Source organism: Asterias amurensis, chromosome 5 (assembly GCF_032118995.1).
Source record: "Asterias amurensis chromosome 5, ASM3211899v1".
NCBI classification, from domain to species: Eukaryota; Metazoa; Echinodermata; class Asteroidea; order Forcipulatida; family Asteriidae; genus Asterias; species Asterias amurensis.
Genome location: NC_092652.1, coordinates 5,876,376 through 5,901,939, shown reverse-complemented (window position 1 = coordinate 5,901,939; position 25,564 = coordinate 5,876,376). Strand labels below are relative to the sequence as shown.

The 25,564-nt window shown below is 40.0% G+C and overlaps 1 protein-coding gene across 8 annotated transcripts in view; it reads right to left on the bottom strand.

Annotated features, from left to right (window-relative positions):
- The window catches only part of LOC139937247 (aminopeptidase N-like), a 77,851-nt gene that overhangs the window by 33,141 nt on the left and 19,146 nt on the right, over positions 1 to 25,564 (bottom strand). For 3 of the 8 annotated variants that reach the window (XM_071932338.1, XM_071932341.1, XM_071932335.1), the window contains exon 2: positions 2,348 to 3,083. In XM_071932338.1, coding sequence (XP_071788439.1) covers positions 2,348 to 3,083 — 736 coding nt within the window. Of the gene's footprint in view, positions 1 to 2,347; positions 3,084 to 3,196; positions 3,296 to 6,237; positions 6,366 to 6,575; positions 6,658 to 8,800; positions 8,987 to 11,524; positions 11,554 to 25,564 lie in introns of those variants that run through there. The other 5 variants (XM_071932333.1, XM_071932336.1, XM_071932334.1 and 2 more) reach the window with 4 other exon arrangements.

The following is a 25,564-nucleotide window of genomic DNA, read 5'->3' as shown; positions in this document are numbered from 1 at the left end:
AGACCAAGTTCTTAATGAGAGGTCTCGAAATCAAATTCGTGGAAAATTACTTTTTTCTCAAAAGCTATGTCACTTCAGAGGGAGCCGTTAATTATCACAATGTTTTATACCATCAACCTCTCTCCCCATTATACCAAGTAAGGTTTTATGCTTATAATTATTTTTAGTAATTACCAATAGTGTCCACTGCCTTTAAAGGCACTTGACACCTTTGGTAAACTGTCTAAGAACAGTATTTTCACTACACATGTATCCCAACATGTGCATACAATTTGTGAACGTTTTGACTCAATTGGTCAACGAAGTCAGAGAATAATGAAAGAAAAAAACACCGTTGTTGCAGAAATTGGTGTGCTTTCATATGCCTATGAAGAGACTTCAGGACTGAAGTTTTTAATTGAGTGAGAAATTATCGAGTTTCACAAAAAATTACGTTGCTTTAGATGGAGCTGTTTCTCACATTTTGTTTGTTACTACCAACAGCTCTCCAGCCTGTACCTAATGAATTGAATACCTTGACGGTATTTTGATGCTAAATAAAATGATACACTGACCTAGTTATTGGTTCATTAAATTACTTTGACGTCATTATGCGGGGGTGGTGCTTTCGTTTAGTCTATTTATAATTTATTCCTATTAAAACAGAAGTTAGTATTATTATGTTTTTTTGATCCGTCATAATGAATTTAAAGATTAAATACAACTTTGTTTATTTTGTCCACTTCTCAAGTTGATTCACTTTAGAAATGCAAAGCACAAAACCTGTTTTTCTCCGAATGTAGCTAAAACGGTCTTCTTGTATTTTGTTTTCCCAACTGCTTTCCAACATGGTGTTTTTCTACAACACTTAATAATCAATTGGAATTGTCCTGTATCACAGTCCCAACATGGGAGTTTGATTGCTGAAATCTAAATTAAGCATAGTGAAAGTGATTTTGTGATTTTTGAGGATTTCAACAGCTAAAGCTGTTGATATTATAAAACATTGTGAGAAACGGCTCCCTCTGAAGTAACGTAGTTTTTGAGAAATATGTAATTTAGCACTCAGTTATTAAAATACTTCAGGCCTAAAAGCCTTAATAATCAAACGCATCTGAAAGAACACACATTTTTCAACAAGGGAGTTTTTTCTGTCATATTACTCTTGCAACTTCTATGGCCAATTTAGATTTTCACAGGTTTGTTATTATGCATATTTGGGATACACCAAGTGAGAAAACTGGTCTTTGATCATTACCAAAGGTGTCCAGTGCCTTTAAATTTGCGCCAACACAGTTCAACCATTGAGAAAGGGATAAAAACTCATGTCTCAACGACTCTTAAACTTTTACTCAATAGTTTATATAATAATGAGTAGTGTGTATCACAGTTACTGTCAACAAAGCAACAAAGTTGTTATAAAATATGACTCACAAGATGTGAAATACAATATTAAACCTCCTTGGGCAGGCCCCTGGAGGCCTCGTGTATCGGGGTCGTATGATTTAAAGTCAGGGTCACAGATGACGAATTTGGGTCATAGGCTCTTTTCGAAAACCCTGGCTTCGACGTTGGATTCTACTTCAGCCTCGCGAGTGTTTAAAGAAAGTGCGCGTGCCTCGCATTTACATGCTCAATGGAGCCTGAAGCCGAATCCAAAGCCGAAGCTGTGGTTTCGAAAAAATGCTATACTTTGAATCCCTTGTGTACATGATGATGACATTGATCACGTTAAACTGTTGTGATACCATACGTTACCCTCATTCTTGGGGTGGGGTTTTACATGCCTCAATGTTCAGATCGTGTCAATGATTTTAAAGGCGTTAAAGGGACACGTTGCTAAGGATCGGGCAAGATGGTCTATAAAAAAAGCGATTGAAAACTGTTGTTAAAAAGGAACAATTTAAAAAATGTTTGAAAAGTAGAATGTTATGGTCTACACAAATTATGCCTCGAAATTGCATGGTTGTCCTTTGACGTCGCGACGTGAACTCACAGCACGCCAATTTGTGGAGTCATATTGGCCGACCGTGGTCGTTCGCAAAGTTTGGGTCAAACTGACCCGATTAGAGAGTCACAGGGTGGAGTTTACCTGGAAGCTTTAGTAAGTAGTCTGACTGATGTTTCTTTGACCTTAACTCAAGGTAATTTTGACCTTGTAATGGATAATGTGTATTATTTTATTCTCGTATTGGTCTAATAGATTGAAATTTGCCTCTTAATTTAACTGTGGTTTTACTCATAAACACCAATGTATGTTAGCACTGTGTATTAACTACTTTCCAGAGGTCTGTGATGACAATCACAAACATACTCGAGTGGGATTCGAACCCACGACCTTTGCAATTCTAGATAATAAGTGTCTCACCTTTTTTCTCCATTAGCTGCGGTGTAACTACTTCTGTAAAATCCGTACAGGTTCTCATTGAGTTCTCCGGAGTAAGCGATGGAGATCTCATAGTCTTGGGCTACTTGAAGTTCCTCTCTTAGAGTGATGACGAGAAAGTCGAACTCACCCACGAACTTGTAGCTCTGGAAGAGGTCCTCCGCGGCCGCACCGGCACTCCGAGACTTGACGATGGGGTTTCGATGCAACGTGAGGTTTTTAGTGTGTAGGGTGATGGTCTGGGTGGGTCTGTTACACTCCACCTTGATTGAGACGTCCCCATCGAAAGTGAAATGTCTCTGGAGGTGAGAGTCCGTGGCGTCGTCCGGCGTCAGGAAAGGCTGCAGGATGACGCTGTAACGCTTGGGGAGCACGTCCGTGGACAGCCTCCCCGCCCAGTCCGCAGCCCTGGTGGCCCATTTGGGATCACCACCCCCGTAGTCGTACCCGGCTTGTTGATGCACCTCAAGTTCCCGTGGTTCACCCCCCGTACTCTCTCCGGCCACCGGCGCCTCCGTGGCCCCGATGTCTTGGCAGCGATCGGGGACGTAGAAAGCCAACAGCCCCACGCCCGTGATGATGATACATGCTGTGATGAACACGAACAGCATCTGAGCGTGGCTGCAGTACATGCCTTTACGGACCGGCTTACCCGACTCCTTGTCTATCTCCAATGTTCCGTCCATCCCCATTGTGACCGTCACTTTCTTTACACTTCCTATACACACAAACAAAACACAAAAGTAAGTCAACTACAAATGCAACATCAAAACAATAAACTCAAGAAGTTTTAAAGTTCTCAGATATACCATGGAGGTAGAAAATACATACCGGAGTTGGGGAAACTTCAAGTACTGCCCGAGTCTCGATGCAGTGTGGTCTGAAGGGATACCAGAACGTACCCTCGTATCGGCACCAATCGTGTACAGATTAAGTTTTTTTATCACCACTCACTGTGGTAGAGATTAGTTGGTAGAATTTGGACCCCGGAATAAAGATAAGTGTTTGATTGTGCCCACCCTCGAGGGATTCGTTATCAAATAATATACCATCCAATATAATCAACCTTCATGCTATGGTTATATGATCATGTTTATAGAGCTTGTCATTTACTCCTGTGGTTATATTTAACCTATTAATAGTAACCACGGGTCATTATTACTCACTGCTGACCGTGCTGGACCTCATATATGATTTTATATTGGCCTCGTTGGGGGGGGGGGGACTTGCTTCCGATCATAAGCCTGCATGATAAATTATTTTGTCTTAGCAAAATGTCCTCTGACGACATCGATTTCAAATAATATAAGTGACCAATGTAGTAACATAATCCCACTTTGAGTATCCCGACATAATTTATACATAATATTAACAAACCTGTGAAAATTTGAGCTCAATTCGATTTTGGGAGTTGGAAGAAAATAACGACTGCCAGAAGATAAACACCGTTGTTGCATAGTTTAGTGTGCTTTCAAATGACTGAGAAGAATTCATGCCCGAATCCAATCCAGATTCAGTTTTTTATTCGGAACGTTACTCTTTCTTTATAAAAGACTACATTACTTAAAGGTTCATAACCATGTTTTATATTAAGCACACCAGTATGATATACCAAGAAAGTTATGGTCATATAACTTGTGTGAAGTAATTAGCAAAGGTATTTATTACTAATAATTGTATTATTTTGTTTTATTTTATTAACGCATATCATACAATAATTATTGAAATATCAGCTCAGATGCTGTTTACATCACGGTCCTGTTAAAAAAGGAACAATAAAAAATAAAAAAACATGTAACTTAAACCAAAAAAACCCGATGAAAATTACCCAAATTGAATATGGAACGAAAGAAGCAACACAAACATGAAATATATACCCTAAAAAACCCACTGTAAATACACCTTCTTGTACACCTACCTTTCACCAATATCATACGACATAAAATAACATGTTATCAAATTTCTAAAGCAACAATTTATATATTGTTTATTAACTTTGATTTAACCCTTGGGCCTACACCGATGTGTGTATCAATTTGATATTAAAGCCATTATACACTTTCGGCACAGAACAAAAAAAATGTTCACTGATTGACAAATAACTTACAGGGTTTACAGAAGGTAATGGTGAAAGACTTCTCTTGAAATATTATTCCATGAAATGCTTTACTTTTCGAGAAAACATTAAAACAATTATCAGTTCTCGTTGTCGAGAATTACGGATTTATTTTAAACACATGTCATGACACGGCGAACCGTGCGGAAACAAGGGTGGGTTTTCCCCGTTATTTTCTCCCGATTCCGACGACTGATTGAGCCTAAATATTCACAGGTTTGTTATTTTATATATAAGTTGTGATACACGAAATGTTGGCCTTTGGACAATACTGTTTACCGAAAGTGTCCAATGGCTGTAAACAAATATTTCTGTATGAGCTTTGACACAGGACCTTCAAAGACACAACAATTTATGTCTTCGTCTTCACAAGCCACCATTTTTGTAATTGTTTTGTCATCATCATGCGGGAAGGATGTAGTTAATTAAAATCCATAATAGAGAAAGGAACCCCTATATTGCGAATGAATACGCAAAAGTGCAAAGGTCAAAACAATTGCTCATGCCTAAAAGATAAAATGCAGTGTTTGCGGATCCCCGGCATCAATATAAGTTAGAGCTGTCTTTGACTCAATATAGAGTACAGTTTTGCCAAAATGTGGCGAAACTCCATACTGGCATGCTCTCTGTATTTTATTTGTAAAAACGCTTGTACCGTGTGTCTAGTGTATTACCATATAAGTATAATTCATTCATAAAGCATGACAAAATCAATAACTTGACAAAACCAATAACGCTTGTACCGTGTGCCAAGGATAGGCAAGAAGAAGCGAATTAATCAAGATACTGTAAAGCACTGGTATAGTTGCAATTTGTAAACGTAGAACTTCATTGCAACAAGAAAATGTTACCTTCCCCTCGCCTCCAGCGAAACCCACTAATTTCCACAATCACTTACCAGCCTTAACCCAACCACCCACAAGGATGTAAGCACCATCCTCTTTGAAACCCACTTTAAAATTAAAGAAAATAATGTCAGGGCGTGTCAAGCAAACCCGGAATTTCCACCGTCATTCCCGCTGGCATATTTTTCTCCCCAAAAATAACTTCCAGTTACCTGGGAATCTGTGTCTTGTAGCATGCCACCCCCCCCCCCCTCCCCATTCCATCACCGCAGACCCGCCTAACTATCCGCACTCGCTGGTTAACCTGGATGGTTTCGAAATGTTTAAAACTTTTCACTTTACCACGCCAACCGACTGGGGGCTCACTGTTCCCATGTAAAACAAAGAACCGATTAGAAACTGTAAAAAAAACAGTTCCAAATTAAAGCGGCATGTTGGCTTTAGGAACCCGTACGAAGATCAATATTTGTCGTCATGCGCCCACAACTTTGTTTTGTTTTCCCCACAACTTTGTTTTGTTTTTCCCGCGGAAAATGTGTTTGTCCCGCTCCGAAGAACCGTCCTATTCCATTGGATAGTGAGACCTTATCTGAATTGGCGGCTAACGGCTACGGCTGTTGCTTAGTGTGTTGCTAAGGACGTCCTATACCTCAATGCATGGTGATGCGGAAATCTAGCCGTAGCCGTAGCTAGCTGTAGCCGCTAATTCGTACACAGCTCAAGGCTAATAATAACTCTTATAACCTTATAACCCTTTGAAAATACACCGTATAATTATAATGGGAAAAACAGCATGCACATCCCAATGCCAAAACCACCACCATTCAAGTACAGAATTAAAATTTATAGAACCCCCAACCTCTAAAGGATGCATCAAGAAAGCAAGAAACCAAAAGTTGTTTTGATTTTACCATAATCGGTGCCATCTTCTACAAGTGGTATGGCCGCCCCAGCGCTCTCTTCGTCGGGCGAGTGCCTCTCCGAGACCTGGGGGAAGATTCGCCCTGCCAATGGCACTCTCCGTAGAAAACCGAACCCACTGTAAGCATTGTAGAGTGCTAAACATTTACCTTACCCACATTCGGCATAACACAGTCGCACAACTCGAAAAACACTGAAACCGTCTTGAAAGAATACCACCCCTCTAGTAGACGCGGCACACATTAAAATCGGCATTTTAATTGAGACTACAAACAATTTTCCACGAAACAAGTAACCGATAATTAACAAACAATACAATAACACTTACGAGATATTGATATGGGTAAATTCTGTTTCCAAAACGACGTTTGCTGACGTGGGCTTTCGAAATTGAACACGAGCTACACCAGAACAGATATCTATAATATTAAACTGGTTTTCAGCTGAAGGCTGTGGGTGAATGATAATACCAGAAGGTATGGTGTTCGCGTTGGGGCTGGGTTTGCCAAGGCGGTCATGTATGACATCAGATATTGTCATCAACAGCAAATGACCCTGCGTAATTGGAGTTCATAATGGTCTTAGTCCCAATACGGTATATGATTTAAAATTAAGCATTTTTACACAACATTTGTAATTTTCCTACTTAAACCGAAAGTATTAAATGTTGTTATGTCAATGCTTATTTACTGTTGTATCTACGGACTTTATGTTGGCATTTTTACTGTTTGGGGAGTCCTGTAGGGGTGTTGTGTTTTCATTTTGGGAGTTGTGATATTTCATTGCTTTTAAATTTATCAGTTGATAAACATTTTTAAACATTGTGTCTTATCATTTGGTTGTGCGCTTGTGTACATTTTATGGAATTGGCACAGAGCAATAATATAAATAGGTTCACCTTGCCACCATCAGCATGTGATATAGCTGAGATGTAGGCCCCTATATGTTTGTACATTGGCTATATATCAGCTCGAAACGTTGTAAACTGCCGCGTTTTTTTTGTAATAGTTTTTTTTTTTTTTAGGACAAATACCTCTCAAAGGAAATTTACATATGGAGCTTCATCACCTAATATCTTCACCGTGCAAAGTTTCAAGTCCTACTGAAATCTATTTGAATCGATGAGTGTTATTCCAAGGGCTACCAATAATAAATTATCTCAAGAATTCATTTCAATTATATTTTTTATTTCAATTCCTTGTATTAATTTTATTGTCCATTAAAAAGATAATGGAAATTTATATAAGTAAACATTGATGAGAGCTCTAAAACAGAACAATAAAAAGGTGTTTGTTTGATGTATTAAAGGCAGGGGACATTATGGGTAATTACTCAGAATAAATATTACTTGGTAACGAGTAATTAGGGGATTTTGACAGTATAAAGCATTGTGAGAAACGGCTAAGTGATGTAGTTTTCTAGAAAGAAGTAATTTTCCATGAATTCGATTTCGAGACCTCAGATTTAGAAATTTGAAGTCTCGAAATCAAGCATCTGAAAGCACACAACTTCGTGTGACAAGTGTGTTTTTTTCTTTCGCTGTTATCTCGCAACTTCGACGACCAAATGAGCTCAAATTTTCACAGGTGTGTTACTTTTAAGCAAATGTTGAGAAACACCACGTGAGAAGACTGGTCTTTGACAATCTTTGACAATTACCAATGGTGTACAGTGTCTTTAAAGTATTCCCTTAGTTGGAAAGCGCCATCACTAAAACAATCCACAGTGCTTGATTTCTTTGTCCTCTTAATTAAATTGACTTGGAGACATTCTTCACCGTACCAGCCCCCTCCCTAACACCGTCAAGCTACCGTCCCGGGGTCACCAGACTCTGCTATCCGGACCCCATTAAATGAGTCACCCCTGAGCCTACCGACGGTGACTTTCAGTGTTTTTAAAGCGACAATTGGAGAACTGAGAAAACTAGGACATGATTTCAGACACCTGTGGAAAATATTATCTCGTTGCAGACAACGACAACTTTTTTTATGGGTTCCCTGTCACGAATGTGTCACAAAATTTGGGATTTTGACTTAATGACGTATAACCTACAGCTAGATATAACATAATTATACAGATAACTTATAACTAAAAGGCCCACTGATAACTTATATAGCTATATAGCTAACCATATACCGGAAAAAAACCTAACTAACAGTTACTTATAACATAAACCGATAACTGATAGACCTAATATAACTTATAACAAATACTGGTAATTAATAACGTAAACGAGCTATACATATTATAACTAATTTAACTTATACCGGTAAGTTTTCACTATAAATTTAAAACTTATAAATTTAAACTCCGAAAAAATTGAAAAAAATAGTATGTTTCTGTCCTGCATGTTTCTGTTCATGTTCCTGTTCATCGCACTGTAGTACCCTTTAGCAATAGCGTGCACTTTACGTAGCCCTGTGAACTCGTGACTTTTGACAAATAAACACATGATTATAAAAGCACGTCCTTATTTCTATAGTTGCTATTTCACGGGCCTGTATTTTGTACCAACGACTGGTTTGTGTTGGTTGTAGGTCAAGTTTATCTCACCTGAGTGTAGGACGTTCCCCGTCTTTGTTTCATTGGAACTCTTTGGAGATTCGGTTTCATGTTCCAGCAGTTCAATAAAAGTGAATTTCTCGGGACTATTTTGGGGATCGTCGCCGAAAGTGGAATATGCAACATCCATTATCGTAGTTCAACTTTCTAGTTACTTTTTCTTGCATAGAGTTGGTTTTGCTTCCTCCATGGTTGTTGTTTATGTCGCGGGAGGGCGCTGTTTGCTTAAACTTGTGAAAGTTGAGGAGGATAAAAACCCATGTGCAAATTTGCATCCTTTCTCTGTGGTAAAATCCATGATTGAAAACGCATAATACAAACAAGATTCTAACAAGAAGAGTTTCAATTTCTTTGTGGAAATGGAATGCATGGGGAGCTTCGAACTGGGTGCGTCACTTCGCTTTAACATCTTTTTTAACTTTTCCAAGGAATTTGAAGAGCTCTAGAGTGCCTGTAATTCGCATTGCGTTTTTGCTACATGATTGATTGTGGTATTTTATCAGAGATCTGACTGCCCCTTTAATCTAGAATCAACCTCTATAAGGAGGGGAAGCTGCGCTTCCTTCCTTCACGATGACATAACCTACTTGGAATATCCCATCTTTAACTAAGCCCAGATCAAGTTACCCAAATCTGCTAAGCATGGTACCTAATTGGCACATTCTAACAGGAGAAACGGTAATAAGAAATGCACTTCCACCACTGTGTTCGACCAGGTTCCTCCTATCAGAGTTTGTGAGCGTGAAATCAGACTTTCTGCTTCTTCTCACCCATAAACTCTTGATTTGCTGAGATGTAAAACAATGAGCTCTATTCCACTTACTGCGTCTCTTTCGAACTCCTTGCCTAGTGCATGTTACCATCATACAATCTAGACTGTTCTAAGAGGAATATCAATTCCTACATTCATCTCCCCTAAGTTATTTTCTCGTAAAATAATTTTTCTTTTTATTGTAGTCCCATATACCAATAGTGGCTTTAAGCCTTCTTCGGGGCGAACTTGCAGAAGACAAATATAATATACGAACACATCTGACTGGTGTATTATTCTGCTAACCAAAACTTGTTCGTGCTTAGCAGTATGGCCCCAGATCCGTAACCAATCAGTTACAGGATTTAAGGATGGGGGTTAGTTTCCGTCATGTGATTAACAAACTCGTGACTGAAATTAAGAACTTTATTTTTATCCTAGGATTGGGATGCATGAGCAATTTCCACTGACCTTGGGTTTTTATAACACTAGACCTACCTTAGATCAATGTTTTTGTTTTAGCTTATGGTTTATTTTGGTGCTGCTAAACAGACCGTGTAACCTTTGTCTGCAAACAAATTAGTAATCTATATCCCAGTATCGTTCTTGTAGCCAAGGTACTGCACTTGTCATTTTTACTATAATATGGGAAATTTTAATTTTGGTGTCATTATAATTTGATCACATGTTGATTATAATCAGCCCCTAAAATATTGAGGGGGGGGGCTTATATTTTGGGGGGGGGGGGCTTTTTAAAATTCATTATTCTATTGTATTCATATCAGTCTACGATATCTCTAGATTGGTCATTGAAATAATTCATCAACCAATAAGTTACTTCGTTTTTACCGATTTATATGTTAATTAAATACTCCAAATTTTAATAAACGCGGTATTTAGTGTACTATTAATGGAAAGGTAACGGGCTTTATTTAAACTATAATAAGGAGATTCACAGAAACCGATTAAATATATTTTGTACTATATCTATGCAAGGGTTTGTTATTAACCGGAAGCTCAAATGTACGGACCCCCCCCCCCCCCCGTAACTGACAGCTTCATCCTTGAGAATGATGACGTCACACTTTGAGGTCATTTGAGCGGTGTTATCTTTATTCTAGTGTGAATTAAACCTTAACGGTAATTACGAAGCAAATACTTATTATAAAACGACCAAGCGAAACTTTCACAACGAATGCCACACATTCCAGCACAAACAAATGAACAAGCATCCTACAAACGAACAGGGGACAAAAAAAAAAGAAAACAAATCTTAAAATAATACCAGAGCTTATTTTGTGATCACTGACTTTACCACATGCATGTTCATTATATAATTTTGGAAACTGCATAAAATATGTTGCTACATACATAAATAACGTAATGGAAGTTCTAATAAGGTGTCTTAAAATAAGCAACTTTATATTCAGACGTGTGTCAAAATGAGTGGGCTTAAAGGTGTGCACGTTGCCTTCGGTCTGAGCGTTTTTTGGCAAGAAATAAATACGTTTGGTATGTGACATTAGTGACTGGACACAGACTTTTTTAAAGTAGAACATAATGATTCACACAAAATTTCATCGAAATTTACGTCAGTAAAGTTAATTTGGTATTTTGGGGGGATATTGGACAATCACATGGGTTTTTACGTTGAATGTCTCCCTTTACATATCGATATTGGATTATCGATATTGGATATCGAAAATTCAAATAGTTTTTACAATGTATGTCTATACCTTGCACATCGATATTGTATATTGGACATTCACACTTGTACAGTACAGTAAATGTCTACATTCAGTAACTGTAAGAAACCACGCTAGTAATAACACAACTTTTACTATATCCACTATTCCCACTCACTGTAGATGGAAACATTTCCTCTACCGTGGATCCATTTACATCGTGAACAATTTTTTTTCAAAATCTGCCCTCCATCTGTATAAAAAAAATACTCAACGAACCTATTCCCGGCCATCCGACGTGTTGCTCAGACCAACTCGTTGCGGGAACATTAATTTGCCCAAACTTCCTCACCGTCTCTCGCCCTTGCGTTGTGATCTTATAATGGAAGAGTTGGAATTTCAGTGTTGTAACGATGACCAAGACATCCGTTCAAATGGTTAGCTTTTCACTCATGGAGACAGCTGTGATCTCTAACTGACTTAACATGAACAGTTATTATTAATACTCCTACACATGCTCTGTTTAAGCCCATCCGTAAGAGGAATTTTACTTTATTTATTTTTGTGTGTTATTTATTTTTTTTGCTGGTACTTTGACGCTGGTTTAGAACCTTAACAGTGAAGGCTGTTGATGACATTTTGTAGTGGTTAACTTTGTTTTTTAAATAACAACATCGTTAACTTTAATGAGTTTCTGTCCCGCGGGTTGTTGGTGACGTTTTGTGAATACGACACGTTAAGAACAACATATGTTTTGCTTTGTGGATTTTTTAGAGGTGGACTTTCAGATGGGTTAATGGGGGTTCGATGCCTTATAACGAAGACCCGCAATAAACAACATATTCATTTTTTATTTTATTTTTATTTGTATTCGGATTATTTATAATAATTTATTCATTTATATTTAATATTTCATTGTTTTAGTGATTTATCTTTCAAATCTCTGCATTCTCAATTGTAGAGTAGTTATTTAGTTCTAATTATTTTTGTTCTAATCCCTCGAGACATAACATAAGTTCTCTCACTTCCACTCAACTCAAGTCACTATCAGAACCAGTGGAAATCAACGAATGACATTATGAGGTAAAATGTACACAGCGCACTTATGCAAAAATAAGAAAAGGGGTTTGCTCAGGTGATCTTGGCTGGATTGGCAGCATATTGCGCCACATCACTTTGTTAACCATGTGGTGCTCCGTAGAGGAGTATAGATAGCATACTTCAAACGTAGTCCAAAATAGTATATACCCTGTATAGACCTTATCGCAAATACCAATGCGCAAGCGCAGACTGTTGAATGAGGTGCATTGTGGGATATATATGAATCAAATTTGTAATCAGCTAGACCACAATGCACCTAATTCCAAGCTTTACGCGCGCGCCCCAGTATTTGCGAAAAGGTCTATGGAAATACTGAATGTTAACGCGCCTTGAGCGTCACACTGAGTGATGGATATGGGCACTAGATAAAACCACTAGTAATATTGTTGTTTACTATATATGAAAAGGTATTTTCATAACACTACGGCTTGTCAGTAGTCATCCCGCCCTCTACGGCTGAGGATGTAAACAATACAATGTCCTCTTTAAAACCCTTGCCAACCACTTGTAACTGATTAGGGTAATTCGTGCTCAAACATGCATAACGTAGCATTTCCCGTAGACATTATTCATTCCCCGGGCTTCTATTCCCAAATGACTGGAATTATTAATAGCCTTAAATTCTCTACATCCCCACGCAAGACGAATCATTCGTGTTGAAGATGCACACGGAAGAGGACTATACTACCAACACGAGTAGTAGACTAGCACATGTTATGGGAGAGGCCCTGGGAAACTCTTCTACAGCTAGTTAATGCAAAGACAAGTGACAGGCATAAACGACTTTGTAATTTCTATGCATAGCGTCACCAATGGTTTTAAGAAGATAGCAACTCATTATTGGCTGACCGTGGTCAATGCTATGAATATTCATACAATCTAATTAGCAAATCTAAACTATTCAAATGAGTATATGCAAAGCTGTTAATGTAGTTGCAGCAAAGCAGCGGGTAAACTAACTTTTTTCGTTACCAGTATTGCGGCGGTCTTGCACGTGGTGGTGAGCCAGCCTCGAAGCCCGAAAACCGTCTTCTTTTTTCTCATCACTCATGTTTTGTTTTCGGTTTACCAAAAAAGGGAAGTAAATAATAACAGTTCCACACCTTCCACTTAATATCTGCTCCACGTAAGCATAGAGAACAACGCCCGCATCGTTGACATCCTCTTATGTTTTTACTGGACGGAAGAAGAAAATGGCAACCGTACGCTCGCGGCGAGGCCTGTAGGAAGCTTTAAAGGTACATATGGATGACAGTTCAGCCTATGCATAACAAGTCAGGAGGTTTGTTCTTGAATGACTGTCTATTTGAGGGGGTCCTTGACACTCTATTGGAATGGGAAGTAGAGGCTAAGCCAGGAAGGGGGAAAGAAGCAATCATTGGTGAGGGTTTATCTTTCCTTTTTATCATCCCCCTTTCTCTTGAGAGGTCACGGGCAGTGACTAGTCCTGGGGTTGAATCATCCTCCTCTCTGCCGGCCCCGACCGGCTAGGGGGAGCTCATCAGCATGAGAGGGGCTGCGAACAGGCGGCGGCTTTCAATACCTGTGATTTGGATGGGTTGCATGCAGCTGGCACATACAGTCATGAGGGAAACATGGCTATGCACTAAAACATCAGAAAACCACACAAGTGTGTGATGAATACCAATCTCCCATAAGGATCTCAACAAACAATGTATGAAACAGTTACCTCGTCCCCAAAGGTTATATGCATCACTACCTGAGTTTTAGACGGGTTACAAGCAGCTGGCACACACAGTCATCGGGGGAAACATCCCCGTGCACTAAAATCTCAGAAAACCTCAAAGTATACTAGCAAACAAGAGATTTTAATTCATTTAAAGGAACTGGACACCTTTGGCAATTGTCAAAAATTTGAACTCAATTGGTCGTCGAAGTTGCGAAATAACAATGGAAGAAAAACGCTTGTCGCACAAGCTGTGTGCTTTCAGATGCCTTGAATTCGAGACCTCGTCAGCAGCTGAAGTCTCGAACTCAACTCATTATTTTGGGTCCGGGGGGCAGACCCATTTTTTTGTATGTTTGACCCGGAATCCGTATCAATGTGACCCGGAATCCGTGTCATTGTGATCAGAATCGTGGTTAAAAGTGGTGATTTTGGCTCGGATTCCGGGACGATCTGACCCAGAAATGGGTCTGGCCCACTGGGACCCAAATCCGGGTAAATTCTGATCCGGGAGTTTGTTGAGTGTTCGTTACTTCAGAGGGAGCCGTTTCTCGCAATATAGTATACTATTAACAGCTCTCCATTGCTCGTTCCCAAGTCAAAGTTTGTATGCTAACAAAATGATTACTGATGGTGTCGCAGGCAGCCGATTTCACGAAACGCTAGGATTAATCCTTTCTCGAGTTTGGGTAACCCGTCCTAACTTGGGATGGGTTCAATGCGTCCTAACGTCTTCTGATACGGAACTGAACTCGTCCTAAGTGCTAAGACTAATCCTAAGTTAGGAAGAGTTTGGTGAAATCGACGGCTATGCCTTTAGTTTTATTTACTAGGACAATAAAATAGTTATAACATGTAGAGGCCGTCCATCTCAGAGGAAGGCAGCAGTACAAACAACAACTGTCTTCAAAAATGATTTGCCCTCCAACACCTTGCTCATTTAAAAGAGTAAAAATTGATATACCTAAGCATTACCCAGAAATCTAAATACATGAAATAGGTTAACCTCGTCCTCCATATAGGCCTCGTCCCCGGCTCTGTAGGTTGAGTGTCTGCTTATCGGTTACCCAGTTACCCCTGTCTTGTCCAATTAGTCGTGAAGTATTTCCCTTGTGTCATATTATTAAGTTATTAGGTTTCTACAGAAAACTTGTCCGTTTTATCACTGTAAGGTTTTTGCTAATTTGAAGTGAAAGGTCTTCTTTAAAGGCAGTGGACACTATTGGTAATGACTCAAAATAATTATTAGCATGAAACCTTACTTGGTGACGAGTAATGGGGAGAGGTTGGTATAAAACATTGTGAGAAACGGCTCCCTCTGAAGTGCCATAGTTTTCGAGAAAGAAATAGTTTTCCACGAATTTGATTTCGAGACCTCAGATTTAGAACTTGAGGTCTCGAAATCAACCATCTAAACGCACACAACTTCGTGTGACAAGGGTGTTTTCTTCTTTCATTATTATTTCGCAACTTTGATGACCGATTGAGCTCAAATTTTCACAGGTTATGCATATATTGAGATACACCAACTGTGAAGGCTAGTCTTTGACAATTACCAATAGTGTCCACTGCCTTTAATCACTAAAGGGTTTAGGGAAGGTGTACAGCGATCATAGTAATCTTGAAATGAATTATCAGTAAACCACATTCTTACAAACGGTTACAAACGCTTTTTCAAAGACCAAATCGACCGATCCAAGGCAACGTGTTCCTTTAAGACAGATACTGGCCTAACCGTAGATCAAGATTGTTTCAACCTTACACGTATAAGGTGGTATTTCTTTGGAAGAAATTTTGGAGGAACATTTTGCAAAATCACCCAGTATTATATAAATCTCCATAACTATTTAGCCCGAACAGTGTTGTGTATACATAACACTTCCAATCAATCATACTATATGTGCCAGTCACGTGTTGATATGGACTCTCCCATTATAGACCGGGTATAATGAATGCTTAACAAGCTTAGGATGTTTCTCATTTTCTTTTTTTAATTAACACGTTAGCGCTAATTTCTTTACTGTGAATAGTGTTTTTCTTGGAATAAACACACAGTTAGTAGCCTTAAAATAAAAACAATTGTATTTAGTTGTCGACAGTTATTTTTATACCTCTGATAACGTAACATGTTTTATTTAGATGTGCACACAGACGAATTTGATGTCAGTCTCGTTTGTTTATATTAAAAATATATTAAGGTAACTCAATATTTGTTATAACTCATTCATTCGTCCATGTATGAACTGGAAATAAACAAATGACTAGAACTTGGCAAGAATGATCTCACGTGAATTCTGCCTGACTTTTGCACACTCACTAGGTGATTTATAGGATGGGTGGGGTCATGAACTTATACTCTGAATTGTTTCCACTATCACCTCCTTAAGGATATCACAAAAGATCTCCAACATCTATACCACTCAATCAAGCAGCTGTTTCTGTCACCCGTTTCAACCTATAGGAATTTCTAACAATATTATATATGTGAGAAATACGAAAAGGTTAAAATGGATTGATATCAATTCTGATACAAAAAGACAAATAAAATTGCTTCTGTCTGGTGGGGGTAGAGTTGCACCACGCCTTAAGTGTTTCTTGTTGTCTCCTGCAATAATCGCACAGTGACTGATGACCACCGCCCGAAACGACTGTGCTTAATTTCATGGTTCTGCGTACCGTGGTATGGCCGTTTTCGAATCCACGGCTTCGGCTTTGGATTCGGCTTCGGGCTCCGTCCTCTCGGAGGAAGCCCTGAGCACACAACCGAGGGGCCAAGCTGCAGCTAGCTTGAGCCGAATCTGGAGCAGATACGAAGCCGTGGTTTCGAAAAAGGGCCTAAGCAAACAATCAGCACTCGCGGAAGCACGGCATTCTGCGCTTTCGTCACATGTATTTCACGGGTTTGCAGCCTGATAACCTTATTCTGGTAAGCTAGCTATGTTGTGCTTATAGCTACTTTTCGTACATAAGCAGGTCTATACAATTCGGCCGTGATCGTGACGTAGTTATACAATAAACTAGGCTATGTTTCATGCTATGTTTGCTGCATGCATTTAAGTTTAAATAAATATGTTCAGTCATCGGCCCCAAACCCCGATCGCCATCTATTATTTTAATCCACTTTACTCATCATAACCGTTTTAAGAGTCCACTATCCCCCTTATCATCAGCGTCGTCATCCCCTTATTTCCCTGAATATTCCCCTCCGGACCTCTCGTATAAAAGACACGAGGGAGAAAGAGAGAGAGACAACATTCCCTGTTTGCCTCCACACCGTAAACACGTCGCGTAGATCTCCCTCGATCCATGTATACCGTCCCCAGTCCACTTAACGGTCCCGCATGGACTCCGAGCGGTTCTCGGGGAGTCTGCCACCGTGTCCCCGGCCCTACTCCTCCCGGGCCTCGAGTACCTCATTTACGGCGCCGCTTCGACTACGATATGCGTGCCTTTCAGCTGTCTCCGTACCCCTCTCGCGAAGCAACCCCAGCATCCCTTATCCTACCCTCCCGACCTCTGCCCCCCCCCCCCTCCGGTCAAGAAAACAAAAAAAAACTAAGCTACTGTAAGAGGTCTATAAAAGGAACTGGACACGTTTGGTTAGTGTCAAAGACAAGTATTCTAACTTTGGGAGCCTATTAGACATTGTTAGCAGAAGCCGACTCGAGGAGAGTATCAAATCTTCTTATGTGAAGAAAGAATATACATACCAAAAAAACTTCTCCCGTGATGTTTATAGATTACTTCAAAGGCAGTGGACACTATTGGTAATTACTCAAAACAATTATCAGCATAAAACCTTACTTGGTAACAAGTAATGGGGAGCTGTTAATAGTATAAAACATTGTGAGAAACGGCTCCCTCTGAAGTAACGTAGTTTTCGGGAAAGAAGTAATTTTCCACGAATTTGATTTCGAGACTTCAGAATTAGATTTTAAGGTATCGAAATCAAGCAATCTGAAAGCACACAACTTCGTGTGACAAGGGTGTTTTTTCTTTTATTATTTCGACGACCAATTGAGCTCAATATGTTCACAGGTTTGTTATTAAATGCATATGTTGAGGTACACCAAGTGAGCAGACTGGTCTTTGACAATTACCTATAGTGTCCAGTGTCTTTAAAGGTGGTTATTATTTCAATTAATCAATTTGTCTGTAGCTAGGCCTATGTTTTGTTTTTAACTGAGGCACAGAAGTAAAGTAAGCGATCACAGGAAATTCCCTTTAAGGGACAATCCTTCACCTTCTGCCAGAAGAGGATTACGAAAAGGCACAACTGTTCTTAATGATTCACCCTTTGGATCATTTGTTATTAAACATTGGAAGAACTGAATGACCCTCAATACTAACGCCCGAAGATATTAGACTAGCTAAACAGTCCCCGCAGGACTGAATGTCCCAAATATTTAATAGACTTTGGCTAACTGTCCATGCAATATTGCCCGAAGATCTCATTGCAAAACAGTCCCACAATCATTAGGGAAACGAGCCCAGTCTAATGTCACGCTGGAGGTTATTAGCGACTTTGCACTATCCCTTACATCTTAGGATAGAAAAGCCCGGTATTGGTTTCAGTAATGTAAACAAGGGTGCTAACCCCATGGTTGACCGCAGATGAGGCCTAGATCATGTCAATCATTGTGTGGAGAGAACGTGTGAGTCCATGCACAACCTGCTGCTTGATCCTATTAGCACACTAGCACACGGTTTCATTATGCAGTCCCCATAGTACCCCAATAGTACAAGGTTTCGGCCATGGAGGTAGAAACTATTTCACTATTTCTACCTCCATGCTGCTATCCTGATGCAACTGGCCAAATAACAGAATGTTGTTACAGTAAAACAACGAAGCTCAAAATGGAAAAGAGATTTGGGACTTCATTGATGCACCCTTCATAAATCAGAACCTCTTCTTTTACGGGACACATTGCCTTGATCGGGCGAGTTGATAAAAAGCATTGTAAACATTCGAATGGCATTCGTTATGAAATGTTTATATTAGAAATATTATGTTTTAAAAGTAGAATACTATACAGGGACAGAGATCCACACTACAACTCTTCAGCCAAAAAGAATGAGAAGTTTCAAGTAACAATATATGAAATTTCCGTGTACAACTTATGCAACCAACTACGGAAACGGCAGGAAGCCGTCTCCAGAAAGCACCACTAAAATATCGTTTTTCGAGCTTTAAAGTGGAGGTTGGTCCCTCTCAAGAAGGTGATGTTAAACTACAGTTGTTTGCCATCTGCCGTATGGTTAGACCAAATAGCGAATCGGGATACTGGTGGTTGTTTGAGATCCCATTGAATGCACCTACACAGCACTATTTGGCGGTGGCAGAGAATGCTCCGTTTAATTCAATTAAATTCAATACAATTCAAGTGCACATTTCCAAATCTCCACATAACAGAATAAGTGCACTTTAACATGTTCACATGTTTAAAAATGTACCGGTTTAAGAGGTATTTTCCCTCCTTTTAAACGTGATTTAAGCGTGCAAATATACTATTGGAAAGTCCAATTCTTGAAGATTTATGTGATATTATTTTGGTTTTTATCCCACCGTAAGCTGGAATAGTTATGATCATGTGGAAAATTTCTCGAAAATGAGAAGTAACGTCAACACAAGTTTGGAACTCAAACCTGCTACGCGTTAGGGGCATACCAATCTTAAGAAGGGGGTAATGTTGCCGTGTGGTGTGATTTTCTTTTTTAGTACAGTGCATTTTTCCGCACGCCTCTGCAGTATAGTTTTGCAACAGAGCAAAAGTTGCAGTTTATTACAGATATAAACAGTTTGTTATTATGTATTTTTCTACGTTTGATTTAATTGCAAAGTTTAAGAAGTGTTTTAACACCTTAATTGTGAATGGAATGGTCAAAGCTTTATGCTTTACGGACGAACGCACAGCTTCACACAGATCGGGCTAATCCGATTACCGGACTCCTGTACAGAGTTTTAGGTACGCGCATTAATGATTTACCTCGAATTAAAACAGCAAAGGAAACAGGGCTAACACGTTCATTATTTATTTATTTTTTTTTTTTTTGGGGGGAACCAAACAAACAAACAAACCAATTAACAAACAAACTAGTAAACAAACAAACGAGCAATAGCAAGACAGAGTGGCATTATAATTGATTTCATTGATTTACTGTTTAATTCAAACATTCACCTTCACTGAGTACATGTTTACGTGTGTATTCTGAGTTATCGAAGAACATCCTAATGGGATTTATATAAATGCATTTAAAATAACGTTTCAGGTTTATGTCAGAAAAATACCTGGCCAGTCTGCCATGCACAAGTTCAAAACAACAACAATGGCGTAATTGATATAATGTGTTCAATGTCAAATTCTAACTGGATTGATTGTCTGAATGGTTGTTCTAATAGAAACTAAATACCATGTGATTGTAGTAATATTAAGTAAAACACACGATAGGCCGACGTGTATAATACGAATAAACAATAAAAAATAACGGTGTGATGGCATAATCATTTTTTTTAGATGAGCATTCATTCCAATCATCTTGTTTTCCAAAATACATTTCTTAAAAATTATGTGTGAAATGTCAGCAAAATTTGTGAGAAACCTTTACTAACAATAATATTATCGTAACAACTTCAATTATCTTAAACTTATTTGCTATGCAGTTTTAAAAATCAAACTCCATGTTATTTGCATTGTACATAATACTTGCATATACTTGTACCTAAGCCCCTTTCACACGAGCGCTGCAAACGCGGGTCCCTGGTTAAGGGCGCCAGCCGTCTGCCACCTTTACCGCGTGCGATTTTTTAGCGAGCATTCACACGACACGCACACACACATGTAAACATACGTCCCTCGTTTGGGTAGGCCTACTGCATGGACAAAAGTCTACAAGCAAGAGGTTTGAGTTAAAACAAAAACCTTACAGTTAAACGGAATAAAATTAATCAATTTCATTGAAATCAATTAAGTCACATAAAATGTAGAATATTTTAAAAACATTTGCGATAACGTAACTCTCATCCCGGCGGCCGGCGGGAAGGGGGTTACGTTTTCGAATCTAAAAAAAGAAAAACACAAAATTCCACGATTCAACTAGCTTTTTGGACGTTAAAAATGCTACATTGTTGAATGGGAATGCTTTTTAGATATGAAATTATTGATGAGACATACCAAATAATGAATTAAAACATCGAAAAGCTGAGCCAAATGACGTATTCTGCTTGCGACTGAACGATGTTTTTGCTTCAAGGTTTGAGCTTGTCTTGAAATGCAGCGATCCAGCAACGTCGAGTCATGTTCGAGTCGAAGAAAAAAACAAAATTCCACGATTCAAATAGATTTTTTTTATGTAAAAACGCTACATTGTTGAATGAAAATGTTTTTGTAGATATGGAATTATTGATGAGACATAACAAATGGTGAATTAAAACATCGAAAAGCTTTGCCAAATGACGTATTCTGCTTCCGATTGAACGATGTTTTTGCTTCAAGGGGCTGGTCTAGCATCCGGCCACAAAACCCACCAGCCAAACGGATCGTAGTCCAGCGTTGAGCAGATATACATGTACATGTATGTACATGTACATGTATGTATGATATGCATGATATTTTGAGGTTCCGATAAATTTGACCATTAAAGTGTTAAGATGTAAAAATAATTGCCGCAGATGGGTAGATGACCATTACCTTTCGATCCAACTAGACATTACACGTATATGGTTATAAGTAAGTATATACAAAGATAAATAAACACAGTAAATACAAACAAATAAAATAATGTCCGCTCCCTCGATTGTGGAGCGTACGTGTATGGTGCCCGCTCTCTCGGAAGGGGAGCGACTGTGTTTAGCCTATTGTACGTGTATGGTGCCCGCTCTCTCGGAAGGGGAGCGACTGTGTGTAGCCTACGTGTATGGTGCCCGCTCTCTCGGAAGGGGAGCGACTGTGTGTAGCCTACGTGTATGGTGCCCGCTCTCTCGGAAGGGGAGCGACTGTGTGTAGCCTACGTGTATATGGTGCCCGCTCTCTCGGAAGGGGAGCGACTGTGTGTAGCCTACGTGTATGGTGCCCGCACTCTCGGAAGGGGAGCGACTGTGTGTAGCCTATTGTACGTGTATGGTGCCCGCTCTCTCGGAAGGGGAGCGACTGTGTGTAGCCTATTGTACGTGTATGGTGCCCGCTCTCTCGGAAGGGGAGCGACTGTGTGTAGCCTATTGTACGTGTATGGTGCCCGCTCTCTCGGAAGGGGGGCGACTGTGTGTAGCCTATTGTACGTGTATGGTGCCCGCTCTCTCGGAAGGGGAGCGACTGTGTGTAGCCTATTGTACGTGTATGGTGCCCGCTCTCTCGGAAGGGGAGCGACTGTGTGTAGCCTATTGTACGTGTATGGTGCCCGCTCTCTCGGAAGGGGAGCGACTGTGTGTAGCCTATTGTTCGTGTATGGTGCCCGCTCTCTCGGAAGGGGGGCGACTGTGTGTAGCCTATTGTACGTGTATGGTGCCCGCTCTCTCGGAAGGGGGGCGACTGTGTGTAGCCTATTGTACGTGTATGGTGCCCGCTCTCTCGGAAGGGGAGCGACTGTGTGTAGCCTATTGTACGTGTATGGTGCCCGCTCTCTCGGAAGGGGAGCGACTGTGTGTAGCCTATTGTACGTGTATGGTGCCCGCTCTCTCGGAAGGGGGGCGACTGTACGTGTGTTATGTACGTATGTGGTGTCCGCTCCCCTGATAGGGGAGCGGCTGTGTGTAATGTAGGTGTGTGATGCCATCCTCTCGAAAAGGGGGAGGGCGGTTGTGTGTATATGTACGTGTTTGGTGCCGCTCCATACAATTCACATTGCCCCTCCATACCCATACATTGGGTTTCCATACTGCCTTGAACTCATCTTCACACTTCTTCTTCAGAGATCGAATCTTTCTGAGGCTTGGAACTACCCCTGGAATTCTCCTTTGAAACCAGTCTATTACCTCGGATACGTTCTTTGTGTCCTCGACGAATAACATCTCATCCGTCTGAGTCTGGAAACGTGACTGAATTTCCTGTCTGTGAAAAAAATGAATAAAGGTCTATTTCGTTATTTGGATCTGTCTTGTTGGCACCGGGGAAATGGTTAAAATGCACAATGTTTAGAATCTACATCGGACTACCGGTTGGCCTACACAAACCTCATAAACACAAAGGTTTAACTTTAGCTCTAGTGATTTTTATTTATTATTATTAATATTATTAGTATTTTGGTTATGAATTCAGTACTGTCAATGTAAATTATCCTTAAACACCATGCGTAGCGCACGACCGTCTTTCAATAATATGTTGAAATGTTTTGCCGCGTTGCCGTGTTATTTTTACCTCACGATTTCATCAAAGAATGAATCTGCATCCTCAGTCCCAGATTTTGTCGTCTTCAGAACCGTGATGAAATCGTCCTTGACGAGGTGGCCATCCCATTCTTCATTACTTTTTCCATAAGAAGCATCCCTGTCAGATGGAAATAACAGTTAGTGGTTTCGTTGTATCGATCAGACAGAACAGTTTTGCAAACAACTACTATATACTAATTTTTGTCTTTTACCCATCGAACACCGATGTGTGTAAGTCATGTTGAACTAATGGGCAATCTCGGTAGTCTAGTTGGTAAGACACTGCTCTATTGCAAGGGTTGTGGGTTTTTCATCCCAAATGCAAATTAATCATCTATTAATATAACAATTAGTAGGCCTGCTTATGATCGGCAGTGATTGGTTATTGATCGACGATTGACCGTACGAACATTTTAAGCATGGTTGGGACTTTTCTATCAGAGTGTCTTTGGAATATTTTTTTAACACTAATTTTAGTAGATCTAAATTAATTACTTCTTAATTTGTTAAATGTCCAGCTTGCTTCCACCGTATTTTATTCATTGATGGTCGACACCTTAAATAAACTATGGACGCCGAACATGATAGCCTCGATCTAAACTGATGTGTCCGTGTGTGAGGTCTTTTTACAAATTCAGGTTGTAAAATTCAACGTCTCAACCAGCTACACGGATCCACCCCACTCCACCCCACTCCACCCTAGGCCTAAATTTATGGTAAAAAAACGCACTGAGAATGGAAGTTTATGTTATTAAAATAAGTTGTAGAACTGGTATGATTTATGTGTGAATCTTGTATGTACTTACCACGCCAATGCAGTCAGCAGATCGTTTTTCCCACCAGCATGGACCTCCTTGGTGAGCTGGATATTAAGTCTCTGTTTATGCTCACATATCCTTTTTTTAACTCTCAGTTTGCACTGGGCCCTTGAGTGGGGGTCACCAGCAGCAACAATTTTTGAAACAATATTCGTGGTTGTTTCCAAATTTTGTTTGTGGGCATTTGGTGGATGTTGCCGATGTCGCTCATTGGGCTGGCCAATCAATGCTGCCAGGCAGGTGTTTGTGATAAAATCCCTCAATTCATATTATACAAATATTGACTGCTTCGAGTGCTATGGTTAAAACTATGACTCCCGAGGTGATCCCCGGAGCGCTCTATTTTCCCGAGGCGAAGCCGAGGGAAAATAGAATGCTACGGGGATCACCGAGGGAGTCATATTTTTAACCATTGCACGAGTAAAAGCAGTCAATATTTGTTTTATAACACCCCAAACATATCTAAATACTGTACAGTATTATTAAGTTACAGACCTAAATGCTACAATCCACGGACGACGCGAATACAGATTGCAAACACTTTTACTTCCTGTGCTGCATGTAGTGTAGTGCCATGCAATCCGAAATGGTTACAGACTATTAATTTATCATCCTCGTACACGCCACGGACGTCTGGGTACTGCACGCCGTGTGCTAGTCTGTCGGACTAGCGCACGGCGCCGTGTGCTAGTCTTCGGACTAGCGCATGGCAAACCGACGCACTATCACACGGCCGTCGTCTAGCAAAACTAAGACATGTCATGTGACGCGCTCTAAACCAATGAGCAGGCAGAATACTTGCAAGGGGTGTTATAAAACTTGACATTGAAGTCTATGTACTTTGTCAGTTGCTCTTCGCTATCCCTTAAATAACCCCCTCCGATTAGAAGGGTGGTAAAGCAAAGAAGACTGATGTGGGTACGATTATTATTCCTGCCAGAACATATAATTTCGTCCCGTACCACAATACCATTTTCATTGAAACATTTGTCAAATGGAACCCATCCTCTGATTTCTTTTCGCTTGAACAAACCAAGAACCTTTAAGCACTGTTCAGCCTCGAGAAAGCATTTCCCGTTCTGAATTACATATGGGATAAAACACCCTGGCCAGCCAAACTGGCCTGTATTTGCCATTATTTACAGATATAGTTTAGTCATCGGATTGTTCGACTACGCTATATACACACAAAATGTAAAATAAACTTGACACGTTGAGCAAGGACCATTGCACCATTGAGCACACGAAAGTTCTGTGGTGGAATAAACGACCTTGAGCCAGCTCCCCGCAACACAGCCTAATAACAGACCGTGACCACTAGCAGCGGTGAAGGTGTTTATGGTGCAGTGATT